The sequence below is a fragment of the Rhyacophila brunnea genome, unplaced genomic scaffold (genome assembly GCF_057557595.1).
Source record: "Rhyacophila brunnea isolate RB1 unplaced genomic scaffold, BYU_Rbru_1.0 scaffold_23, whole genome shotgun sequence".
Taxonomy (NCBI): Eukaryota; Metazoa; Arthropoda; class Insecta; order Trichoptera; family Rhyacophilidae; genus Rhyacophila; species Rhyacophila brunnea.
The window spans coordinates 29,947,139-29,963,804 of record NW_028232893.1 but is presented as its reverse complement, the minus strand read 5'-3'; the positions used below and the strand labels follow the sequence as shown (position 1 = coordinate 29,963,804).

General features: G+C 35.0%; 1 protein-coding gene across 6 annotated transcripts in view; it reads right to left on the bottom strand.

The window, feature by feature from the left end:
- The window catches only part of Smr (nuclear receptor corepressor smrter), a 436,555-nt gene that overhangs the window by 52,425 nt on the left and 367,464 nt on the right, over positions 1-16,666 (bottom strand). For all 6 annotated transcript variants that reach the window (XM_085950580.1, XM_085950577.1, XM_085950576.1 and 3 more), the window contains one exon: positions 2,419-2,528. In XM_085950580.1, coding sequence (XP_085806706.1) covers positions 2,419-2,528 — 110 coding nt within the window. The remainder of the gene's footprint in view (positions 1-2,418; positions 2,529-16,666) is intronic.

Below are 16,666 nucleotides of genomic sequence, written 5' to 3'. Positions count from 1 at the left end.
CGATACGACAAAATTGTTCATTCATACTATCATTTGTTTTCGTTGGATTAAGAATACATAATCATATAACACATATTGTTGGTACATTTTTTAAATTCATTACGCCCGGCCTAACCAAACTATAATAGATAAAAATATTATTCTATCTATAAAATATTCAAAGTTATGTATGATTCAATTCCATAATTTTAGATATTTAGATAGACGAGTATTGTTGAACTATTATTTCCTATGGCTTGGTTTTCGCAGGGCTTAATTGAATTTTGAAAACTAACCAACACCATGTGTCAATTATTGTAATCTTATTTCAATGAAAACAAATGACTGTCAAAGTTTAATGTACACCATTTTTCGGGGATCTTAACAGCCTACCTCCACCCTTCGCCACTGATGCACACACACATGGAAATTTGACACAGTTGTGCATTAACGCAGACACGCAGTAGTTCTCAACCGGTAATAGGCCACAGAGAACTTGGGCTTGATTTAAATAAAACGTCAATTTTCTTCCAAACAGATATCATCGTTTCTCTTTTAAAAATAATTACAAAACGATGTTTATAATATTATACAAATATCATACACGCGGTTAGTATATCAAAACGAGGTTCATTAAAAAACACAATAATATAATATTAACAAATAAGGAACCCACTGCATTAACGAATCGAGCCATCGGCAGGAATAAATGACAACTACTGACAAAACCTTCCAATTAAATAAGACAAATTTAAACTGGCAAAAATATTAATCCACTGAGTCGATTTGATGCATATATTACGAAAAAAATTAGCACAAAATCATATGGGAACGTAATATAATTACATAGTAACTTAATTTAGCGAAAATACCGCTTGACGAATTGTTATCATCAACCGATGACAATTACTAGTTTATATTATATTTACAAGCCGTGAAATAAAAAGGTTTCGAACAGCCAGCTAGACAAACCAACAACCTATTTTTTTTTAATAATTTTCTTTGAACAGCTAAGAGAAGGCATTTTTTTTATCGAAGCATTATAGTATCTAATAATCACCATGCAACTCACAAAAAATATAATATGCAACACTCTTTAAAATTGCATCTGTACGAAACGCAAAATGTGCAACAGCCGTTATAAACATGGGGAAACACTGCACGTAGGACGGACGCAAAGGATTATAACAAGTGTAAAGAATAACAATACACACTTAAATGGTGATCAACGTGTTGTAATATACATATTACGTATAGGTACATTAATTTCCTTTTTAAATAAAACTTCTAAATTTTAAATATTTTAAAGTGCGACGCTAGTAATTTTCATACACATATACGAATATAAGTAATTTCATTCAATTTAAAGATTCGTATTGTAATTCCATTATTTACCAATAGAATGAGTAGCATCATGCCACAACTCACATTATTTTCCTTTGAGAAATACGCACAACCACTATTATAGCACTACTTTTCATAATTACGAAAAAAGTAATAATTTCCTGTAAATATCAATGAGTGACATTGTCGATTTGCATTATTTTATTTAATACATATATAAAAAACACACTTTTCCTTTAATTTTTCCACTTTCTGAGATATAAATCCGTCATGACAGAGTGATAAATACGGTGCCAAGACAGAATTCATACAATAGTGATCTTCAGTGATCTTTAATACCCAACTTTTCTTTATGATACATTTAGATTTTAAAACCTCAAATACGACAAAATTGCACAAACTTTAGGCAACTGGAATAATAAATCAATTCACAATATTATTTGGCAATTCAATTGTATTTATCAAATTATTGTATTGCAAGTCAAGTTAAACGTCTGTTTAGTATGGAATATTCGCCACTGACTACGTACCCTTGCGGATCTATTCTATACACAAGGCGACTATCGACCGAAAAGTGATAAAGTTATAGTATTTATTAGATATTATGTATTGAGGTATTATATTTGTTACAATGGGTTAGCCGTCTAAAGTTTACTAAACAGTCAAAACTGTCTATCTCGCTCAAAATTTTATCACATCCAAGAGAGGTGCTGCTTATTGTAAGTGTTACAATAAGTGCTAATACTTTGATACAAACCTACACTAAGTTTGATATTATGTCTCACTTTATCACTTTAGCGGTCGATAAGTAAAGAATAGACCCATTGAAGGGTTAATATGTTTTAATTAAAAATCGCGTCTTTGCTTCATTATTTTTTTTTTGTTAACTGTCAATTCATGGTGGAACTGCATTATATTGTTGATTTAATTTAATAAAACGCAATTTTTTTGTAGTACTTATTCCACTTTTAAACTCTTTGCTTCATGGCAAGGTTCGGACACAATAATTAAAATCGTAAAACGACATGATTAAATTAATGATTTTCGTAATCAATAGATAAAGTTTAATAAACCGTGATTGTCATGGGTTCCTACCTTTCTCCGGCAGGTCGTCGTCGCTGGTCTCCATAGGTTCCCCACCGCAGTTCTCTTTCCGCCGCGAGCTCTTCTTTTTGTTTTCCGCTAATGTCGCTATACACGTCTCACTGCGAAAATAAAACAAAATCAACAATTAATATTACATTTAAAAAAATCTTCACATCATGATTATATCATTAGTTTTTTTGCGAAGAATGTTAGCCATCTGTCTAACCCGTTGAGCCCTCGAAATGGATCAAACACACAAACAACACGATTTTGTACATATTTCATTTAAAATAAAAGAAGAGAGAATGTAGGGTACAATCAACGGCGTTACGTACCTACCCCGTGCAGCCCATGTACAATTAATTCGTGTCCGGAAACTTGTACGTATGCAGTTTGCCGTGAAATGTTGTATCGGAAATATATGGCCGTAGATTAAAGACCATCCAACCTCTTTGGGTCGTATAGTGCTGACATAAAATTCATATCTGAATAAAACACAGTTCTTGTCGGTTTACACTTTACAGGAAGCCAGCAGCAAATAAATTTTGAAAATAGTCGATATACTGGATTAATTGTTAAGTTAGGTTAGGTGAGGTTTTCATTCATGAATTTTGCCAAAATCAACTATGATAATTGAATTCATGTTCATATTGAATCCAATTAAATTGGAGACCGTACGGCCATCTCTTTCCGATAAGAAAGCTCACGGCGGACTGTGCTACGGTGAAAGGTTTTACGTACAATTTACATGTAACCAATTTATTAGTCTGAGAGTTGTTCCTATTGATAAAAAGGTTTTGCATCACTGTGCTAGCATGTCTATGTATGTATTATACAGTGAAAACATTCCTGAATTTTACAAAAGGAGTTTTAACTTTAGGTTCAAATATCTCAGGATCTATTTTGATGGACTTTATCCATAATTACTGTGAATCACCCATGATTCCATAACAAAACAGAACAACGATAAATATTAACTATCACCTTTCAGGAAAAATATAAATTTAATATTGAAATTGTCCTATCTCTATTATGTTGATAGATTTTCAAAAGCACAGATTTTCAATACGCCATAATAAATCAAATTATATACCTAATTTCTGCATTCCTAATCGCTAGAAAGCCACAATTAAACTGGACTTAACTCGCTGTTGCCGGCAAGCTTAGGATATCTCATCTTAATCAATATAATATGTTCAAAATGATTGGGTGACTAGGTACAACGAAATAATGACCTAACCTAACCTAAATAAATTCCACAAAAAATAATGTTTCATTTTCCCCCTGGCCCCCTTTTGTCACTGTTTTGTTCATGTTCTGTTTTGTCCGGTTACCACCAGTCACCACCCATATATATAATATCTAAGGTGTTTTAAAGTTATGTACCTATGTTCAATAAATACATAAGTACAATAAATTCAGTAAACTACTTGTTAGTTACGTTCCAAACTGTTTGTTTAAACAACATAATATAATGTTAATGTTTTAATAATTCTAAAAATATCAATTCAATTAGCGACTAAATTATTTAAAAAAAAATCAAAAACGTTTTTCGGAGAGATATGTGCCCAATTATTTCGAAAGCTCTTAACGTGATTTAGGTAGCTAAATAAATATTGTAAGGCAATATTATTTATTAATTAATTTTACTGCGAATGAGATCTGTATCGGCACGAATGAGCGAATCCATCATTGGCAAACGCGGTGCGCGAGCGAGATCCCCCCCCCCCTCCCCCAGGGTGCCGCCGCCACTGCTCAAACATCGCAGCCTGCCGTGAAATATAATTAATTATGAGATTTTTGATTGGCAACGCGCGCTGGCAAACACTGAGCGGATCATCCCGCAGGGGCGGCGATCGGCCGGGAGGGTCCAGGGATGAGAAAATGCGAGGGTTGTCGTTTGAAACAGCGCAACAATACAATAATTGATAGATAACGCAAAAAAAACGGTAGATTTCGGCACACTATTAAATTTTCATAACAAAATATGATTCTTTCGAAAGATGATAGTATACATATCGTCGGTGTTTTGTAAAAAGAGCGAATTAACCAAAATGCTACGAGTATTTTACATGAGTATTTTTAATTTTTGATATTTATTTATTAATTACTTGTGGTTGATTATAAATGTCAAGAAAATAAGGCTTAAAAAGAATACCTACTGTCTTTATAATAGGATTTATAATATAATATTTTAAAAGGCCTAACTCTAAGCCGGTTCGCATATCAGAACTCGTCTCGCCTAAAAACGTGTCGAATACGTCGATTTGACGTTATCATTATTTAACGAAACCACAAATCACATGTTGCCAAATGGAGCTTCGCATATTGATCAAATGCAACTGTTTCGTCTGAAAAAAACATCTGGCTGATGCAATCGACATGTTGCATCCTTCTCCGGCTCCGAGTCGAAGGGTCGAAGCCACGAAAAAACACCTACGAATTGGTCATTCCTATAAATACCGGCACGCCGATCACCGCATGAAATATCAATACGTTTCGTTTCGTTCATATGTGCGAGTTGTGTCGTGCAACACTGGCCGCCTGTTCTCGGAAGTTTTGATTTATGGCGGTCAGGCACACGAGGCGAGTTGTGATGTGCGAGCCGGCTAACATGTCAAATTCGCTTTTTATCCGTAACACTAAGTGAATATTCGCCCTTACGATTATCGTTAAGTACTTTCCTGTGGAGATTCAAATTCGCCGTTTTTACACAACAAAGCTAGTGTGAGGTACCTACATATTTTTTTGCTTTAAAATCTCAATTTCGGCAAAATGGTCGATTCGCCCTTTTTATAAAACACCGACGATATGTATTTGTATTTACTTATATATTATATTCATGGGGTATTTTATAACGAATCCAAAATACAAGAGCAACATTGCACGTATGCAGTGCGCCGCATCACAGTTCACCGTGAGCTATCGTGCCGGAAACAGATGATCATACTTCATTGCGACCAAAAAATTACGCATTGTTCGTAGAGCATTTCACGAAACACCTACTTTTGAATCATTCAGAATTCTATATAAATCATCATCATCATCATCCGCCGGGGTCAATCCACTGCTGGATGAAGGCCTCCCCAAGTTTTCTCCAACTCTCTCGGTCCTGTGTCGTTCGCTGCCACGTATTTCCGCCGAACTTTACCAGTTCGTCAATCCAGCGGCTTTTAGGGCGACCCTGTGGCCGTTTCGTGCCCCTTGGGTACCACTGGATGACGGCATTTGTCCAGCGGCCGTCCTTTTGGCGATCAATGTGCCCCGCCCATCTCCATTTCAGCTGTTTGGCAACGTCTATTACATCGCGTACTCTTGTCTGCTTCCTAACCCATTCGTTTATCTTACGGTCCTTTCGCGTGATGCCCAACATACACCTTTCCATGCCTCGCTGTGTGACTCTTAGCCTTTGGACATCCCTCGTGTTGAGGGTCCACGTCTCGCAGCCATATATTATTATGATAAGAGTGTATTTCTAACTAATTTAGGTACTTATCTATCCTATTTTCATACTGTCTTTCCCTTGTATTCTGGTGGTTTGTATTAATTTAGACATGAATTTGATATCAATACTGTACGGCCCTTCTTTCGATACAACAGCTCGAGGTGAACTGTGATACAGGGGACTGCATACTACAATTTGACACTTTTAAAAATAGTGAAATAAACCCATTCTAGATACAAATTCGAATTAGTATCACTACATAATACATCAGTGAGGCTTGTAAACTGATGTATTGATACCTAAACAGGTCCAGTTAATATCGGCAAGAGAACGCCACCTAAGCCAGCAGCCAAATGTAAGATTTAAAATGTAAGTGGAGAGAGGTCATGTTGTACTCTCGAGCCCCTTCCGACATGAAAAAAACAATTATTGCATAACCGTATACAACCATCATATTAATATACATGTCGAATGTTTAATTTAGTACGCAAACAAATATGTTTGGTAAGAAACACCAGTTTATCAATTACCACACTACTCCCCGAAATGAAATCCCGGCTTGAAACTCTACCGTCCATAAGTAACTAAGGCTGAAGGGTTACACTATCTACAGGTCATTATAATCACTATAGAAAACGCGTGTCCGGAAACTTGTTCGTATGCAGTTTGCTGTATCACACTTCACCGTGAAATGTTGTATCGGAAATATATGGCCGTATATTAAAGACCGTACAACTCTTTGGGTCGTATAGTACTGACATAAAATTCTAAATAAAACACGGTTCTTGTCGGTTTACACTTCACATGAAACCAGTAGCAAACAATTTTTGAAAATAGCCGATATACTGGATTATTTGTTAGGTTAGGTTTTCGTTCTTGAATTCATTAATTTTGCCAAAATCAGCTATGAAAATTGAATTAATGTTCATATTGAATTTAAGGCCTAAGGCATAAGGAATTTAAGAATTGGAGGCCGTAAAGTACCAATACGGTAAGAAAAGTCACGGCGAACTGCGCCACGGTGAAATGTGTTACGTACAATTTACATGTAACCCAGAAAACGACAGTTGGCAGTTTCAAAATAAAATTACATCACTGAAATCAACTAGCTACAACTTTTATTATTTGTGATTCACTGATTATAAAGTAAATTTAATATTACATCTTTCAGGTATTTAACATTCATGGGATAGTATAACATTGAGTGATAATATAAATTCGAAATAATTACTCAGTATTTGGTTAGGTATCCAAGCATTATTTAATTAGCAGGTATGTACGATAAATTAATAGTAGAGTAGCGATTTAGTCAGAGCAGTTAGTTACCCACATTATCAAAGGACAGATTAGATAATGTTAATTCATTATAGGTATTAACTTTCAAATAAACTTGAGTATTATAATATTATTTAAACTAAAATAATTGAATCTATTTTAAGTCCATGTAATACATAGCTCGATAGCAATGTGTAATATTTACAATAATTATAAAATTGATGACTGTTTATGGAGAACTTGAATGAGGGAGCATCAGTAAGGCCTGTTTCAGATGGGACACCGGTGTCGCGCTCGATATAATATAGGAGGCCCAAGGCCTGAACAAAAACGATGGATAAGTGCGAGTGAGAAAGTATTCGGCATCCTTATAATCTCTGCGACACGCGCTAGAGTAAGATAAAAGGTTTACAGATGTGTGAGATGATTTGCTGTGGTGTCGCTGCCAAATCTTAGTTTGTTGCTTAACTCATTCGCTGCTGACTACATAATGAGATTTTAATTAGCACCTTTAAAATGCACGTTAATTACATCGATCGGCCGCCTGGTCATTACGCGCATGTGCGTCTTCAGCGTCCAAAGTATTAACTAAGCGTCGATAACCTGCGAGTGCGTGTTGCTAAAATTGATATTTTTGTGTTAAACATAAAGTCATTGGTAAATATTTTTAGTTAATTAAGTAGAAACGATGGTTCTGTGTGTTGTATTAAAATGTGGAAGCCGTACTGATAAGCAAGAAGATGGTATTACGTTTCATAGTAAGTTGATACATGTTCGTGATAATTTATTTGTATATTATTATATATTTTAATATCAGTGTCCTAGTGTTTCTTTAAAATCACCTAATGGTTGCATTTTGACCGCTTAAAAATACTACATAACGTAAAAAAAATAGAAAATTATATTTTAATCCTGGGCGTCTAGTGCGAGCACTTTGGGCGAGCACTAGCGAAATGGTCTATCGTCTCGAACATTTGTGTACGAATGCGTTCGCTCGCCCACAAACCAAACGCACGGCACGCAGCTTCATTTAGCAATGCAATGGGTGGCGTCTAGATGTATTTATAGTCTAAGAGGAGGCCTTTGTATTCGAATAAAGGGGGCTTTGTATTATATTTATGAACGCCCCAGAGCTAATGAGTCAACGCGTGTCCGGTACACTTTCGCGTCGGCCGCTACATTCTCAAGCCGCCGATACACATGTTTTTATGACCGCAGCCAGTTTTATGTTCTAATTTATAACGCGAAATTATGCTTTGACTTATTATCTCTGGGGCGTTCATAAACATAATACAAAGGCCCACTTATTCGAATACAAAAGTGTCCAATATTATATCGACGCGACACCGGTGTCCCGTCTGAAACGGGCCTAATTGTTTGTTCTCCCAAGGTGCAGAGCTAACTAATGCCAATTGGGAGGGCAATAACTATGTTCAACCAAATCACTTCGTATATTGCATTACATTTGCACCTGCATGAGGACGAGTATTTGGGTCTAGGACGATTTGGCACCGCGAACTGGCCTCCGCCGATTGGCCTCCGGTAATTGGCCACCGGTACAATCGGACGCCAGCCCAATTGGGCGCCGACCCAATTCGACGCCGACCCAATTGGCCTCCGGGAGGGTTGGACGCCGCACAGTTGAATTAAATGCGCAAAGGAATAGACGTACGTTACGATTTGTTGGAGTAAATAAGCAAGTCAGCTTAATATGCTTCTATCTTCTCAGTAGTTGTACCTTATACATTTCGCGCTTGACACATTTTTAATATAGATTGAGAATAATTATTATGCCTTATGATGTTTATTAAAAGAAAATAATTCTTCCCTCGTTGAAACCTCGGACGAAATCCCGAAGGCCGAAATCCCGAATGCTAAAATCCCGAAAGCCGAAATCCCTAATACCAAAATCCCGAACGCTGAAATCCCGAATGGCCGGAATACCGAAGGCCGAAATCCCGAAAAATAAAAAAAATACAAACATCAATAATTGCGCAATTTTTGCAAGAGACACAAAACCCATTTTTTGTGGAAATATAAAAAAATGTAAAATACAAACATCAACAATTGCGCAATCGTGAATTGCACAATTTTGCAAGAGACACAAAATCCATCCGTTCTACAAAATGGTCTCTCCTGAAAAAATTGCGCACATTATTGATGTTTGTATTTTTTTATTTTTTGGGATTTCGGCCTTCGGGATTTCGTCCGGCACCCAGTACCTAAGTAGTTTATCAATCAAACTACTGAAACATTTATATTTACCAGATAACTTACTTAATATTTTGTTTGTAATTTCATACTATCTTAAAATACGCATTTATACATGTTTAAGCTTTATTATAATATTAAGTCGATAAAACGCTGAAATATAATGTAATTTTCATTCTGACATCTAACATTATTTTTAATATTTGTTGTAAATATAAATAAGTAGCCATGTATAGACAATAAATTAATTGATTATGCACATCTTTAAGTTTTAGCGAGGGAAGAATTATTTTCTTTTAATAAACATCATAAGGCATAAAAATTATTCTCAATCTATATTAAAAATGTGTCAAGCGCAAAATGTATAAGGTACAACTACTGAGAAGATAGAATCATAGTAAACTGACTTGCTTATTTACTCCAACAAATCGTAACGTACGTCTATTCCTTTGCGCATTTAATTCAACTGTGCGGCGTCCAATTCTCCCGGAGGCCAATTGGGTCGGCGTCGAATTGGGTCGGCGTCCAATTGGGCTGGCGTCCGATTGTACCGGCGGTCAATTACCGGAGGCCAATCGGCGGAGGCCAGTTCGCGGTGCCAAATCGTCCCATTCCCCGAGTATTTATAGGTGGACACTGTTTTATAAATTCTTAAAATATTGTCTGCTTAGCTCATTCGGTGTACTTCCTTGTATCTACTTTATATTTTTTTGTATTTACACTTTTCAACTTTTATATAATATCTACTGTTTTAATAATATTTCTTTGTTTCTATATTATGTCATGTTGTGAACGTATTAAATTAATACTTTGTAATGTTCACAATTAAATTTTGAATTTGAATTTGAAATTTGAGACACTATTTTTCATAATAAACATCTTATGAATAAAACAAAAAATGATTCTATATGAATCCTAAAATCTAATAGTTTAAAATATTATTTCGAATATTTTTGTTTTTATTTATCAAATCTTCAGTTATGGCAAAAAAAATTGCGTCGAAATAGCGAAAAAAATAAACAGAATTTGTGAGAAACGTGCATCTTTTTAAGACCTTTGTATGGCTGTTTCGAGGCCCCCTTTTAAACATTCAGACTAATCGACTACACCTACGTCTGCGTCATCTACGTCAAATAAAATCGCCGATGACTGAAATCTTGTAAAAATAGACTCATAAGAAAGGCAGAGAATGAATTCTTGTAAAAAAAAAGCTGCTGATATTATAATTATGTCTATGATCTTCTAAATAAGACATAAGAGGAAAATAATATATTGTTTGTAATAATTGTATCATACCCACCCATAGGGGGTGTACTAATATCTATATACCTATGTTTAAAAGGAATAAAAAAATATTTTTTTAATTAAAAATAAAATATTAAATTTATTCCATATTACTAGACAGTCCCATCTGTGAATGGAGGACGAAACAAAAATAATAAAGTCTGTTTCAATTACCAGTTATAAACTTGAGGGCGTAGCGCAATGTAACCACAAAGCACTCAATGAGATTGATTGGCATGCAAATGGGTATTTGATTGGTGGCGCTACTACCAATTTATTCTTCCTCTTCAAACAATACTATTTTTTCATTTTCATTTCTTTCCCACAGCCCGCCATTTCGTGATTACATTACCGATTACTTAGCAAAACAATGAACCCTCAACTGTAGGGAGGTTCGTGATTTTTAAAAGATTTTATTTATATAAAGCAACGTTACACCGATTGAATTGAGATGAATTTTATTGTGTGGTGTGGTGTAATTTTTAAGTTTTCATCTACTGACATAACAACAATAATTATCAATACCGACTGACAGAGCATGGTAAGAGGATGCATGTAACGCAGCATTTTTTCTTTTTTACAATGTTAAAATTTTCTTTGGTGCAGTCACCAGGATTCGATACCAGGCTAACTGCAAATACAATTCTGCACGCCTTACCACTCAACTCAAGCAGAGTGAAAAAAAAATTATACTATGCGGAACGCAAACCAAAATATTTGTAATAATTGTTAAAAACAATAAACATAATCTATGCACAATATTTACATGAAGACTAAAAGGTATGTTTCTGAGATGTTATGAAAAATTATGTATGTACATTCAATAAAGAATGAATTAATTTAAAAAAATATACAGACTTTTCTTACTTCAGAGCAATGATATATTATAGTGCCAATTTTTCGCCAAAATGAAGCAGTGTTTCTTGCGTATAACGCACAGTAGAACCTCAATTTTATTATTATCAACCTAACTATGGAACGTTGTAACCGTAGTGTTGCTTCTCAGTACGGCTACCAAATTCAAACACAACATAGTTAACCATATTATGTTCTACTAAAATAACTAAAAATAATTACTATTCATTTTATATTTAACACAAAAACAATAATTTCTGCAACAAGTGCTCGCAGTTTTTAAATGAATGTAATCAGTCAAATCCATTTTTACAACGTTTTTCTTAGCTTGTATTCTTATTTGTCCGGTGGTTCAATCGATTTTTAACTAACTTCCCGACTAGCTAGACATTTGAAACTTTAAGAATATATTAGAACACGATGCCAATGCATTTTTTTAATACTTTTTTAGCCATCTTGAAATTGAATTCATTTTCAGTTAATTCTGTTTCGTATGAAAAGTTATTTCGACACCATTATTGGTTGCTAGGGGGTCTGGGGTCCTAGCAACTGAATTATTAATATGTACATGCGTTACTATGGAAATCAATATGACATGTCAAGTACAAATTTTTTTTGATCGTTTAAGCTAGTCAAGTCAAGTTTATATGGTTCAACAGAAAATTTAAAAACGTTGTATATGAAAAGTTCTTTTTATCTTGTAATTATTACCGGCTATGTTTACAAAAAATATTTATTCAGCCGTAGAAATTCTCTTACTCCAACGCATAGAGCGGAGACATAAGCGTGCCGAATGCTTACTCACTCGCACTTATGGTTCGTTTTTGTTCAGGCCTTGGGTCTTTCCCATTTCTTCAAACTGCTGTGCTAATACTAGTTCATAATATGAATATTAGTTACAATTACAGACCCAATACTTTCATAGTATTTAAAGGTGTCGCTAGTTTCTGACATTGAAATAAGTCATGGTAAACATTAAAAAGTTGGTATTCAGTCTTAGTTATGTACCTCCGTAAGAAATAATCATTGCCTATAGCGGTCGAATCTGTTCTGTTCCGGCAAAAATAAAAACTCCATTTCGCTCGTCGATCCAAACAAATTGCAAGTGACAATTTTATGATGCAGACGATCGAAGGAGTAATGTCGTACCATGTTAGTACAGCGCGTAAGTGAAAATATCTTAAATTATAAACATCATGTCAACACTATAGCGCGGCACCAGCCTCACTTGTTGGCAATCCTTCAGATATCAATAAAATCAAAATTCATATTGGAGAGGTAATAAAGATAATGGATGAAGTGAGCGCCTCGAATCGATTTGATTGGATCGACTCCGACAAAGCAAAATCAAACAATCCGCCCCCGCAGTATCAATAGAAGGTGAATTTATAAACGCATGGTCCCCGTCCCCGACAATCTCACAGAGTGAAATTATAAATTCAAAAAATTATTGAGCAAACAGAAATACTTGTCTTAAGCGGCATTAATTCATAGAATTCATAATATATTGGATTTTGGGCTGTCATCGTCAATTCTTCCTCCTTCTTTCCTCGACGTTTTGGGGTCATTGTAAAAGCCATTGTCAAGAGATAATGGAGTAAAGTACACTATTAAGCAGAGGCTAACACTCCTTACTAAGCGATTATTTAGTGCTTACCTAGACCTTACCTTACCTAGCGACACCTAATATTTAACATTCACCTCGACTTGTATTGAAATATGTAATAATGCAAATCAACATTATAAAATTATGAACAGTGACATCTATCTATCTTACTTAAACCATTAGATTATTACAGCCAATTTCATGTATGGAAGCTGGTAATAACGTCATAAATAAATATGTGAGCCTCCGTATAAAAAAATAGGCGAAACTCATGGATAATCAGAAAAACAAAACCGTATGTTTGAAAAGAAATAATTATATGACAATGAAAGTATACTGATGGGCGGTATTATTCTTCTGATAAAAACATTTGGTTTGGAACATGGCTAAATTCTTTTCAAGAGATTCAGCTTACTTCTACACACTGAAGATAAGAAAAAATTCAACTTCAAGTTCCGTTACTATGACTGTCCAAGGGTGCACTTTTTTTTCAGTTACCCATCGCTCACATCCGTCCAACAGGCACTCTTCGCCGCTACTGTTACATATTATATGAATGTGCATTGGACAGATGTCGCAGACGGTTAAAAAGCATGTGAACGAACACAAGAAGGCATACCAGTTAAAACATTAACAAACTATTGACATTGTGTCGTTGTTAACACTCGATGCATAGACTAGAAAATTTATATAAGAGACCAATATATTGGGCCAGAACAAGACGTACTTTTTCCACATGGTAACGGAGGCCATCGAAATACACTGGAACAATGAATATCAGTGATTGGAATAATCTATTTGTTAGTTATCTAAGCTCCTGTCTCCCATGAGAATCAGTCACAGTAAAATCAGTCGAAGCACATTCCCAAGCGTGAAAAACTGCTGATGGTTCACACCAAATATAGGGTTTTGTGATACAATCAATTAAGACCGAGTATGGTGCGAGGCGGATTGGTTTGGACAGGTCTATGTTTAGTCCATTGATTTACTAGCCAGACATCAACTCCAATATGAGTATATTATATACATATCACCCTCCATGGAGTGCCAGACTTATAGCAGTACAATGTCTCAAATTTGAGTAATATGAAATAAAGCCGCAACCCGCAGATGTCTTTGAGAGCATCTAAAAACTTAAATGTTAGTATGTAAAGTAAGGAAGTGCTTTAAAACAATTGGAGAAAGGGCATGATCAACACATGAAGATCAGAGGAAAAGAAACGATATTATGACCAAGGTCAAAATGACAGCATTTTGCATTGCACCAAGTAAATATAAATTTAATATTTACCATCGATTTGGAAACTTCATCATCTCAAAGTACAAAACGGCCAAGTCTTTATAACACCACATAACGCTGACTACTGACAGCGGAATAAAAAAGATTATTATGGTGAAATTCTAACTTAGCAATACAAGTAAGGAGTAGTGTTAAAAATAGACTGAACACAAATGTCTACATTGACTTATTGTGTTAAGTGAAATTCGATGACACTTCCATATATGATGTGTATGCAAAAAAAAAAAAAAAAAATGTTTATGATATCACATTGCATAATTACATGCTGTATATTGAATAGCTTACTATGTACTTGGTTAATTTTAGAGGTAGGTAGGTGTTTGTAAAAAAAAAAACAATATTATGTAGGTACACCCGATCCTCTTTTTACATGGGGGGATACGGGGGGATAGGGGGGATACGGGGGGATAGGGGGGATACGTTCCAAAGACTACCAAAACAAAACTGTGTAAAAAAAGGATAAGGTGCAATTGACCTCAAAAATAAATCGAATTATTTATTTATACATAAAAATACATAGTTTTCGATATAAATTAAATTTAGCATAGAGAAATATATTCATTCAGTGTCGCTAATTATTGACAATAAACGTACCCGTTTACTGCTTTTTTTCGCTGGTGAAAAATCACTCATCGCTGAAAATATTTAATGACACTGACGCCGAAGCACGCGGCGCGTCTCTCGTATCGAACCCGAAGTGACTGATTAGTGGCGCCATGTATGTGCATACGAGTATGTACGTTTGGGCGGCATCCAGTGACAACATATGTATGTACCAGTGGCGGTGCGGTCCATTGCAATGCAATTTTGTGATAAATATGGACATACTTACATTTTTATTCTTTTTAGACTGTGTTAAAGCAAAAAAATCAGTGTAAATAAAAAATAATCAGTACTTTTGTAAAACCGTGTTATTTCGAAACCGTGCAAAAAAAATCCGTGCAAAAAGAGGATTGGGTGTACTTAATTGAAAATACATATTTTTCCAACAAATAACTACCTAATAATTTATTTTTTTGATCATGTCCTATCATAAGAAGTTTGTGGTTTGTAATAACAGATTATTTTTATGAGAAATGGATGATAGGCATACCAGCTTCAAACACACATTGAAAAACAATATGTGTATTTGCCAGACCCAAGATTCGAACCTTGGACCCACGACATTATAACAGATGTGTTAGCTGCTCAGCCATCGTGGACAAATAATATTGATTTTGATTTGAAGATTGCAGCATAGTTCAATCAATGAAGATTAGGAAACGGGCGCTGGTCAGGTCATGTGCACTGCACGAACGGCAATAAAACAGCGAAGAAAGTATTTTCGCAGAAACGAAGATGAAAAATTCACTGGCTAAACTTACTAACCTCTAGCTAAACTGTATGCGGTTTAGAACTGTGTACCATACTAAACTTATGATTTTTATTCATGAATATTTTCACTAAGTTTATAAGTAATAAAATATACTTAAAAACATTTTCGACCCTAAACAATAACATCCTACAGTAGACCGATGCCGCTTGGATCGTATTTCGTTTATGACACTAGTTAAGTGTCCAAGTACCTAATTGGTGTTTTCGCTGATAACATTGAAAAAGTATCCATGCATATTGTTGAAATTTCATGTAAAAAATCCAAGCTGAAGTCAGTAGGTAGTAGGCCTACCACCGTTCATTACAATAAACAACTTCTTCCATGCTTGTTTCAGGGAAAAATTCTAATTGTGTATTTTTGTTTGAATTGCAACTTTTTGTGTTGTGACCGCTCATTTAAAAATACCTATTCTCTGATATAATGAGTAATGCTTATAACGAGCAAATTCAGTCGTTCCCATCTTGCTCGTAATAACCAAATTCGACTGTATTTTCATGAACAGAAATCATAAGTTTAGTATGCTTGACGGTTCTAAACCGCATACGGTTTCAGTCTATAGATGGCCTCTAAATATTGTTACTAATGAGTGCAGTACATTTGGTATACCAAAATGGTAAACGGCCACCATGAATGGAGACAGGTAGAAAGAGTTGTTGGAGGAAGCCAGGACCCACCCCGAATTCTCACAGTCGAATAATATTACTAACATGGTTTATAGACGATGTAAAGAGTAATCCAGTTAATTAATTATTCCACTATGATTATTATATCAGTGATTACTACTTATTTTTTATATAATATGTCTGAGGCAAGGCCTGAACAAAAACGAACCATAAGTGCGAGTGAGAAAGCATTCGGCATGCTTATTAAGGTAAGATAGAATCTCTACAGCTGAATTAAATATTT